This window comes from Geotrypetes seraphini, chromosome 11 (genome assembly GCF_902459505.1).
Source record: "Geotrypetes seraphini chromosome 11, aGeoSer1.1, whole genome shotgun sequence".
NCBI lineage: Eukaryota > Metazoa > Chordata > Amphibia > Gymnophiona > Dermophiidae > Geotrypetes > Geotrypetes seraphini.
The window spans coordinates 127,969,527-127,980,818 of record NC_047094.1 but is presented as its reverse complement, the minus strand read 5'-3'; the positions used below and the strand labels follow the sequence as shown (position 1 = coordinate 127,980,818).

The window sequence follows — 11,292 nt, the reverse complement described above, 5'->3', positions numbered from 1 at the left end:
TAACCAGGCACACTTTTGTCTTCTTGCTTTTGGTCTCTTTTAATTGTCTTCAATTTAGGCTTTGACCTCCGTCTCCCCCTATCCATTGGGATCCTTTATCTTAATTCTGGTGCCCTGCTTTGCTCTCTTTTCATAATTTTCCCTAGTTAAAGTAATAGCTGCCCCTATAGAAATATTACCGGTAATGTAAGGGATCTTCAGGACAGGGTTACCCTCACCCCCTAGGGGAGCACAGAAAGCGGCTATGGAGACAGAGAGAGAAAGAAATAAAGACAGACACACACACACACACACACACATATTCTAGCACCCGTTAATGTAACGGGCTATAAAGCTAGTCCTGTATATAAGCAGACCTAAAGAGGTAGTTAAATGCACTTTTGCATATAAGTGGGAATTGGTTTATTTAGTGTTATTTCGTTTAGGTATTCTTCACTAGGGAATTGTAGTTTAGTCTGTTTACTAGATTACTTGGCACTAGCCAGAACCAAAACTACACACAAAGAAATCACTTCCAATTAAGAAATTATCAGATGTTATGTTTGTATTGTGACATAATAAACATAAAGAAAAGCAATGATAGAACTGAACACAGAGGACCAGACTAAAATAGATATATATTCATTCAGTTTAGCTGTCACTGGATTTCAAGAGTTTCAATTATATGTATAATACCCAGGTAAAAGGATAAACTCAGGTACTATGGGATTTTGCCATAATGTCAGCTTTTTTCTTCCTGGATTCTTCAACTGTTTGATCCTGATTTCATCATGCACTCAGATCAATAATGACATGTTTATAGATCTGTGTGATCCCACTAAAACTTGAGGCAAATATGAAGTCTTTATTGTCCACAGCCAGGTGTGTGAAGGCCCTTGGTGCCTGAATGTTGAGTTCCTGAAATTTGATGAACTTTTCCTTTCCTCCATCATAACGGTAGACTTGAGAGAAGGAGTAGTCATTGCCCAGGACAGTATAGCGGTAACTATTGATGTTGAGGGGCTGGAAGACCATGGAGCCACGTGATGGCATTCTCTGAATCTCTCGAAACATAGAGCCATCCCATTTCATTACCTTAGAGTCGCCAATGAACCGTGTAAGGCAGACAAAGACCTCTTCCTTAATCTTGAAGTGCTTCACAGCATAGACATCCTCCATCTCTGGAATATCAGTACGGCGGACAAATTCCTTAGTTGCTTTGGTCCACTGGTATATGATGGGACGCTGAGAGCTGCTGGAAAGGATGAGGTGGGGTTTGTTTGCTATTTCAAGATATTCCACATCAGTGTCGCGATACCAAGGGTGCAGGGACTGATGGGAGTAGAAGCCATGACCATTCCATTTGTAGATGGTAGTGAATCCTGCTTTAGAGCTATCTGCAACAATAAAGTACCATTCTCCATCTATACGGAAGGTCTCAATGTCATTAGGTTTACGAATCTTTAGGGTCTCAATGTCCTGAATTTTTATGAACTTGTTGACTATATTGTCTCTCTTGTAAATAAAGGATCCACCACAGAGCTGTGCAACGACCATGAACAGCTGGTCCTCAATCACCATGGGCTTGCAGACTACAATGGCAGTGCCTGGAAGAGGAGAAGATAAGGAAGGGGACATTAGAAAAAGGAAAGAGAGAAAGAATAAGGAAAAGATAAGAGATGGCAAAAAATGAGAAGTGAGGATAATGATTACCGTAATAAAAGTGTGAAGGTATATAGGTAGAAAGTAAAAACAGAGAAGAAAAAGAGAAATGTAAAAGAAATAGAATGAAAAAGGAAAAAAACAAAGAAGAGAAAAATGAAAACAGTGAATAAAATATATAGTGAGAAGAAGCAAACATAAAAAGAAGAGAAAAATAGAAAAGATGGTAAGGAAAATAATTGGCCAGGAGGAGAACAATGAGAATTTAGTGGACAAATTCCTCCTTTTCAGTTTTGACATACTGTATAAACTCAAAAATCACCTGGTCAATATTCAGCCTGTGGTGGTCAGAATTAGCTCCAGATATTCACTGCTGGGCCATGTCCGGGCACCAGCATTAAATATTCAGGACTAATTATTTAGGTGCTAGCCACCTAATCTTATGCAGGTCCCAGTTGAATATCAGCCAGGAACCAACCCATTCCCCCTGGCATGGGCTACTCTTCAAAATGGCTACAACAACCTCTAGCAGCAGCCTTGCAGTACTTCAAGCACCAAAGTACCTGATTATGGTACGGAAATACTGTGATGTTGTCACTAGATGTTGCCACTGGGTATCAATCCTTCCCATTTTCACCTAGAATAGATCATCAAGGACCGGCAAAAATTGGCCTGAGGGGGAAGGGTTAGGGCTTAGATTTTCTTATTGGGGCGGGTGGGTAGGAGGGAGATCTTGAGGGGGGAATTCCAAAGTTCCAGGGGGTTGGGGTGGGAAAGGGAATTAGAAGGTGTGGGCATTTGGCCTTATCTGCTGTTTCCCAGAGGTTAACCAGGTGCTGGCTGATATTCAGACTGGCCAATATTCAGCCTTTTTTGTTCTAACTTTATGCAGTTACCTAGCAGGTTGGTGGACGGAATATCACTGCTAGAACACAACTAGAACACTACTCCTACAAATTCTGGCCTGGCCCATCCCTAACTTCACTAGTTATGGAATGGCCAGCTACGAGAGCAGGAATATTTAGCAGCACTTTTAGATTATGTACCACTGAATATCTGTGCTTAGTTGTGACCAATTGATTTAAACAACTAGGAGCCTCTCCTGGCTGTTTGAATTACTTTAAATATATGCCCCTACAATTGTAAATAATAAATAGTTCTTTTGATGGTTGGTTGCTAGAGCCCTCAGGATTGAATGACAGTGAAAAAGACTTTTTCTCAGGAAAGGAAGGAGGTCCCTTCATGAGTAATTTACAATATGGAAGCAGGCTGATTCTTCCAAGCATTTAATCTAACACACAACAGAAATCTGAATTTTGAATGTATTTGTTAAAATAACAATTAGTTTAACTTTTTACACATCTATGGGCTCCTTTTACTAAGCTGCGATAGCATTTTCAGCGCTACATGGCTAGAACTAACGGCAGCTCAATGCTGGTGTTAATGTCTAGCGCACGTGGCAATTCTGCGCGTGCTGAGCGCACGCTAAAACCACTATCGCAGCTTAGTAAAAGGCGCCCTATATCTAAATTGTTTTGTAGTTTAAACTTTGCTCTGTTTTTATAGTCTCCTGAAAAAATCTGGATGTGTGAGAATTATCTGGGGATAGTAGCAGCAAATCAGTAGTCACATGACTGTCCAAACCCTCATGAAAAAATCTGATATGTGTGTGAGAATTAGCTGGGGATAGGAGCATTGAATCAGTGGTCACGTGACTGCCCTACATAAGGAGCTCACAATTGCGGCATCAGTATCATGGGCATATGCCAAAGGTGCTTGCCCAAGGAGCAGGTTATGTGGGTAAATGGACAATACTTGGACTGGAAAAGCGTCACGAGTGGAGTGCCGCAGGGTTCGGTGCTCGGACCCGTGTTCTTCAACATATTTATAAACGACCTAGAAATGGGTACGACGAGCGAGGTGATTACATTTGTGGACGATGCAAGGTTATTAAGAGTGGTGAGGACACAGAAGGATTGCGAAAACCTACAACGAGACATAAACACGCTCAAGGAATGGGCCGTGAAATGGCAAACGAGGTTTAATGTGGACAAGTGAAAGGTGATGCATGTCAGTAACAAAAATCTTATACACAAATACAGGATGTCCGGTGCAGTACTCGGAGAGACACCCCTGGAAAGAGACCTGGGAGTACTTGTAGACAAGTCAATGAAGCCATCCATGCAATGTGCGGCAGCGGCGAAAGGGACAAATCTAAAGCTAGGAATGATTAAGGGGATCATAAACACATTGGAGAAGGTTATCATGCCGCTGTACTGGGCCATGGCGCGCCCCCACCTGGATTACTGCGTCCAACACTGGTCACCGTACATGAAAAAGGACATAGTACTGCTTGAAAGGATCCAGAGAAGAGCGACAAAAATGGTTAAGGGAGTGGAGGAGTTGCTAGAAAAACTGGGCCTCTTCTCCCTTGAAAAGAGGAGACTGAGAGGGGACATGATCAAGATAATGAAGGGAATAGACTTAGTAGAGAAAGAGAGATTGTTCACCCTCTCCAAGGTAGAGAGAACGAGAGGGTACTCTCTAAAGTTAAAAGGGGATAGATTCCATACAAACGTAAAGAAGTTCTTCTTCACCCAGAGAGTGGTGGAAATCTGGAACGCTCTTCCGGAGGCTGTTATAGGGGAAAGCACCCTCCAGGGATTTAAGACAAAGTTGGACAGGTTCCTGTTGAACCAGTACATAAGCAGGTAAGGCTAGATTCAATTAGGGCACTGGTCTTTGACCTAAAGCCCGCCGCGTGAGCGGACAGCTGGGCAGGATGGACCACTGGTCTGATCCAGCAGCGGCAATTCATATGTTTTTATGTTCCTTGAGCTTGCTCCCTGAGAGAGCGATGCAGGCAAGCAGATAAGGGAAAATGTTTGGAAGGTATTAATTTTAATTTTGTTGGGTTTTAGTTTTTTATTTGGTGTGGCTGATTGTTGTGTGCATGTAAAAGAAAGGGTGTGAGTGGAGATTGCTGAGGGAAGGGGGCAGATCTTATAGAACCTCAGCAGATGTAAAGGGGGAAGAGGCATGAAACCTTTTCTTAACAGAGAAAGGGACATGAGTAATTTGATTAAAATTAATGGGAAGAGGGGGGCGTGGCTTGAGAACGCTGTGGAATGGTCCTCACACCCAGGCTATTTTTCAGTTATTTTCAACCTTAAAAGTTATTTATTTATTTATTTTTTGAAAAATCCTTTCATATCTAATAATAGATGATGGCTGGAACAAAACAAACTAAATTAGAGGTGGCTTTTGTGTCTGGAAGAAAGAGCAAACGTGTGAAACAGGATCAGGTTACTCCCTCCAAGTTCCACTACCTGACACTGATGGAGAAATTGATTTACTGGATCTGATGGCAGAGCTGAAAGCTATTAAGCTGATTACTAAAAGCAATGCTGAACAGCTAGTAGCTGTAAGAGAGGAAGTCTCCAGTTTAACTTTGGTGAATAAGTGTACACTTATTCATGTAAGTGGCAGCAAAAAACCCAAATGCTATTTTGTAGGGGTGTGTCAAAGAGGCATAGGGGCTCATAATCAAAAAATATAAACGTCCTAAATCGGCACTTAGACATCCTAATCGCCAGGTGGGTATACACTTCTCCCTCCGTATTCACAGTGTATGCGTTCTGGCAATAGGTGCGAATATAAAAAAAAACGTGAATAACTTTTTTATATGTTATTTGCGGTTTTTGGAAAGTGACATTGTTTTTACTATTGAAACCATGAATATTATTATTCTTCGCAGTTTTTGAATTAAGCTGCCACTATTACAAGCAGCGATTTCAGGGCAGCCAAACAGCGATTTCATGCATGCTGGGAAGAAGCCTTTCTAGGGATGCTGGGAAGCAGCGTTTTTCTCAGTGCACTTTGGGAAACATGGAAGCAGCAAATTTGTGAGAGAAAGCATGGAAGCAGCGATTTTCAGAGTTACAGTACATTAATGGTAAGTGATAAACTTTTTTATCGGTACTGTACAGTAAAAGGAAAAAACTTTAGGGATGATGTTTTTTGGGGGGGCAGAGTTAGCGGCCAAAAAATTGCGAATAAGCGAATCTGTAGATACAGAAACTGCGAATATGGAGGGAGAAGTGTAGTAGGTTTTGGAGGGCACACCATAAATTATAAGGGGGTTATGGTGAGATATATATCTATCACCCTTTCAGTGAAATTCACAGAAGTACCCTCTAAGTTGCTCCACTGCTCTGTTGGGATGTCAATTTAGCTGTCCTAAAAGCCAAGACGTCCAAATAAGTAATTTTAAAAAAAATTGGTTTTGAAGATGGATGTTTCCTCACCCTGATATTTGAACATCTTGCAGGAAATGTCCAAAATCGGACTTAGATGCACTATTGAAAATGCCCTTCACAGTATGTAAAGAAAAGGGAGGGATTTGAATGAGTGGAGTATGGGATGGACTGGTTGTGGCTGCCACTTATAGAGTACAGTAAGTTACGTACTCCCTTGCCACATATAGATGCTCGCAATTGTGCCACAAGCTGGTCTATGACTGGTGCAACTATGGGTACCTAAATGTACGGTATGCCTATATTGGGTTACTCTAGTGTTCTAAAATGGAATTAGGGTGTCCAGATGCTGTTACAGAATAGGCTCTCACCTCATAGCATTGGTGCACCTAAATGGAGAAATCCAATTATTGAATTACTCCTATAGTTAGTAAATAGCCTCCACTGAAAATAATGGTGTGTAGGCAAAAGTCCTCCAGCTATAGTCCTGCAAATGGGGGAGGGTGCTGTTTCACTATCACATTTTCAATAGTGAGGGACAGGCAACCTCTACAGTACTCCAGGGAACTTGTCTGTCCCTGGCAATTGAAAATGCAATAATTAAATATCACTCCCCACTGACTGCAGTGCAGTTGGACAGCTTAGAGGAATAGTGGGTGTGGGTTATTCATTGTATATTGAATTGCCTTGACACACATTAGTAACTGATGCTCATAGATATTTATCTTCATAAGAATGATGGAATATAATCTATACTTGATGCCCTATAATCATATGATAACCCTTTCTTTAAGAAATATGAATGAGAGAGAGAGAATACTGACAAAGAATGGCTAAGAACGTTCTACATACTAGAAGGAACATAGAAGCGGCCTTCTCTTACCTGTGATGTTATCATAGCTTCGGAACATGGCTTCCACATGATCCCACTCCAGGACACTGCACTTTCCTGTGTTAGGTTGTGCAATGATCACATACTGATCCTTTAGGTATGCAAAAGCATTGATGGACAGTGACTGGTAAGGCAGGGACTGGTATAAGGCAAGTTCTGAGGAAAATATGATAAATTGTTTATGGACTGGCATTTTAGAGACATAGTGGAGTACATTTGCAGCAGCTCATCTAGCAAATAATTTAACATATTTCATCCAGGTGTTTTAAATTATACATTATATTACATGGTGATACAGTTGGTTAGTGTTCCTTAATACATTGGCATACATAGACGTCCAAATTATCAGTAACAAAATAAATGTAATGCATTACAAATACTTTAAATAAACATTTCATTACTTTTACTCGTTATTGAGTACATAAGAATGAGCACTTTTACTGTAACTAAGTATTATCCGGAGCAAATACCAAATACCAAACAGTCGATCAAGCATGGTCTCTGCTGAAAAACACCATCATAGAAGCACAGAATCTACACATTCCGAGGATATCCAAAAGAAAACGAAAAAAGAACAAAGGTGAACCAGCTTGGTTATTCAAAGAGGTGAAAGAGGCAGTGAGGGAGAAGAGGAACTCATTTAAAAAATGGAAAAGGGAAAAAACAATGGAGGCCTGGAACTGTCACAAAATCGACCAGAAAAAGTGTCACAGAGTGGTAAGAGACGCCAAAAAAGTCTATGAAGAAAAGATAGCACAAGAAGCCAAAAACTTCAAGTCCTTTTTTAGATACATAAAAGGAAAGAAACCAGCAAGAGAGGCAGTGGGCCCTCTAGACGACCAAGGAATGAAGGGGTCAATTAAAGAGGACAAACAGGTTGCCAATAGGTTAAATTCATTCTTTGCCTAGGTCTTCACAAATGAGGACATTTCATCAGTGCCAGACACAGGAAAGATATTAACCGGAGGCATAGAGGAGAACCTCGCAACGGTAAATGTGACGTTGGACATGATATACGTTCAGATTGAAAAACTAAAAAATGACAAATCCCCTGGACCAGACGGAATTCACCCAAGAGTATTAAAGGAACTTAAGGTGGAAATTGGTGAACTATTACAAACCGTAGCTAACATGTCAATTAGAACAGGGCAAATACCAGAAGACTGGAGGACAGCAAATGTCATCCCGATTTTCAAAAAAGGATCAAGAGGTGAGCCAGGAAACTACCGACCTGTGAGCCTCACATCGGTTCCTGGGAAGATAATTGAAACACTTATTAAAGACAGCATTGTGCAACACTTGGAGGATCACAACCTAATAAGGGCTAGTCAACACGGCTTCAGGAAAGGGAAGTCTTGTTTGACAAATTTACTACAATTCTTTAAGAAAGTGAACAAACATATGGATAATGGTGATCCAGTAGACATAGTTTACTTGGACTTCCAGAAAGCGTTTGACAAGGTCCCACATGAAAGGCTTATGAAGAAACTACTAAGCCATGGAATAATAATAATAATAATAATTTTATTTCTTATATACCGCTATACCCTAAGTTCGAAGCGGTTTACAGTGAAAGTCGTGTCTAGAGAGAGTAGGATACAGGATATACAAAGTGAGCAGGTATTGGGTGATTACAATAGGTAATAACAAGAAAGCAGTTACAGGGTGTTTACAATAAGATACAGGGTAATGGATGTTTACAATAAGGTACAAGATAATAACATGAGAACAGTTACAGGATGTTTACAAAGAGATACAGGATAAAACAAAGTGAGCGGGTATTGGGTGTTACAAAAGGTACAAGATATTTACCAGAGAGCAGTTACGGGATGATTACGATAGGATACAGGGTGTTAAAGTAAGTTCTAGGCTGGTACAGTATGAACAGTCACTAGAGATCAATGCTGTTTACAACTGGATAAGTGTAAAGTGCGTAAGAGAGGTGTACAGCATTAAGCATTAGGGGAAGGGAGAGGAAGGGGGAGGACTTTCGAGGAGTGTTACAACTGGTAGGGGGAGAGTTTAGGTGATGTTGAAGAGGCGGGTCTTCAGGGATTTTCTGAAGTCCGCGTATGATGTGGCTTCGAGTATTGGTTTTGCTAGCCATGTGTTCAATTGGGCAGCCTGGAAAGAAAGCATTCTGTTTAGGTACTTTTTGTAGTGACATGATTTAAGGGATGGGTAAGTAAAGAGGTTTGTTCTGCGGGAGGTCTTTATTGGACGGTAGGTGAGGAATTGGGAAGCTAGGTAAGTTGGTAGCATCCCGAAGATTGCTTTGAAGCTGATGCAGGCGAATTTGAAGAGTATTCTGGATTCAACTGGTAACCAGTGGAGTATTTGGAGATATGGCGAGATATGTTCCCATTTCTTGAGTCCGAAGATGAGACGGACGGCAGTGTTTTGGATTAATCTTAGCTTGTGGAGGGACTTTTTGTATGCTCCCAGAAATATGATGTTGCAGTAGTCCAGCGTACTCAGGATGGAGGCTTGTACTAGTAGACGAAAGGATGATCCGTCGAAGAATTTTTTGATGGTGCGGAGTTTCCAGAGGGTAGAGATGCATTTTTTGAACATTAGATCCGTGTGTTTTTCTAGTGTTAGGTGTCTGTCAAGGGTAACCCCGAGTATTTTAATAGATTGATCAATTTCGTAATCTTTACCATTCACGTGAATCTTGTTGTCCTTTATCTGCTCGTTGGGAGAGGCTAGGAAAAATTTGGTTTTTTCTGTGTTCAGTTTAAGTTTGTAGGCCTTCATCCAGAGTTCTATTTGGTTTAGGATATTGGATAGGTAAATGTTGAAATTCGGCGAAATATCGGATAGTGGCAGTACGATGGTGATATCGTCAGCATAAATGTGGAAAGTGAGATTTAAGCTCTGTAATAGGTGACCCAATGAGATGAGGTAGATATTGAAGAGGGATATTGAATAGGAGGAGAAGTGCACAGATGGATCGGTAAATGGCTGGAGAACAGAATGCAGAGGGTTAGCATAAAAGGGAAATTCTCGGACTGGGTGAAAGTGACTAGTGGAGTGCCCCAGGGCTCGGTTCTTGGGCCTATTTTGTTCAATATTTTTATAAACGATCTTGAGGAGGAAACAACATGTAATATAATAAAGTTTGCCGATGATACAAAACTATGTCGGGCGGTTGGCTCTCAAAGGGACTGCAAGGAGCTCCAGAAGGATCTAAGACAGCTGGAAACGTGGGCGACAAAGTGGCAGATGAATTTTAACATAAATAAATGCAAGGTGATGCATCTAGGAAAGAAGAACAAAGAACACGAGTATAGATTGTTTGGGATAACATTAGCAAAATGCGAACATGAAAGGGATTTGGGGGTACTGATTGATAGAACCCTAAAGCCATTGGCGCAATGTGTGGCGGCGGCGAAGAAAGCAAACAGGATGTTGGGCATGATTAAGAACGAGATCATGAGTAGATCGGAAGAAGTCATAATGCCACTTTATAGAGCAATGGTCAGACCACACTTGGAATACTGTGTCCAACACTGGTCTCCTTACCTCAAGAAGGACATAACTTTGTTGGAGAAGGTGCAAAGGCGAGCCACGAAACTAGTCAAAGGAATGAAAAATTTGAGCTACAAAGAATGCCTCAGGAAACTGGGACTGTTTACACTCGAGAGGAGAAGACTGAGAGGCGATTTGATAGAGACTTTTAAAATATTAAAAGGATTTGATAAAATAGACCAAGAAGCAGGATTACTAACATTTTCAGATGTGACACGGAGAAGAGGTCACAGCCTGAAACTGTGTGGCAGCAGGTTCAGGATAAATGTCAGGAAGTTTTGTTTCACACAACGAGTGGTGGGCGCTTGGAATTCTCTTCCGGAGGATGTTGTGGCGGAGACTACTCTTCTGGGTTTCAAGCATAAGTTGGATATACACCTTCTTGCAAATCATATTGAGGGATACGGTAATTTCAGGTCTTCAAAATAGAGAACCTAAATGGGCCACCGCGTGAGCAGATCGCCGGACTTGATGGACCTCGGTCTGATCCGGTGAAGGCATTTCTTATGTTCAATTTCAAGTACTTTTACTTCGTTACACTGCAGTTTCATTACAAGTAAAATGAATGAAGAACTAAATTTTCTTCTCCACCCCCTCCTCTTCTTCACATGACTCAAATATCCCTCTCCATTTCCTCCTATGGGGGTCCTTAAAATGTTCCTTCAGTCGCTAGCAGCTGCAGAAGTAAATATAGGCTTCCCCTCTCAGGTCCGATCTATCTCTCTTAATCTATTCTCACTACGCACATATAGCATTACTCTCCCTCCCCTTATGCAGTCCTTAAAACTTGCCTTCGGTAACTAGCAGTCACAGCCATTAACACAAACAACCTCTGGTGGGTTATGAGGTCACAGCAGTGAAGACAGGCTGCAGCCTCGAAGCCCACTGGAAGTTATTTGTGTTAATCGCTGTGGCTCCTTACCCTGCCAGAAGATGCCTATCTTCACCACTGTGGCCCCATACTCCATTAAA

At 41.3% G+C, this 11,292-nt stretch overlaps 1 protein-coding gene across 3 annotated transcripts in view; it reads right to left on the bottom strand.

Annotated features, from left to right (window-relative positions):
• Positions 1-526: 526 nt before the first annotated feature.
• LGI4 (leucine rich repeat LGI family member 4) overlaps positions 527-11,292 on the bottom strand; it is a 74,549-nt gene continuing 63,783 nt past the window's right edge. For all 3 annotated transcript variants that reach the window (XM_033962556.1, XM_033962557.1, XM_033962558.1), the window contains exons 8-9: positions 6,781-6,945; positions 527-1,586 (exon numbers count right to left, since the gene is read on the bottom strand). In XM_033962556.1, coding sequence (XP_033818447.1) covers positions 769-1,586; positions 6,781-6,945 — 983 coding nt within the window. In that variant the 3' untranslated portion in view covers positions 527-768. The remainder of the gene's footprint in view (positions 1,587-6,780; positions 6,946-11,292) is intronic.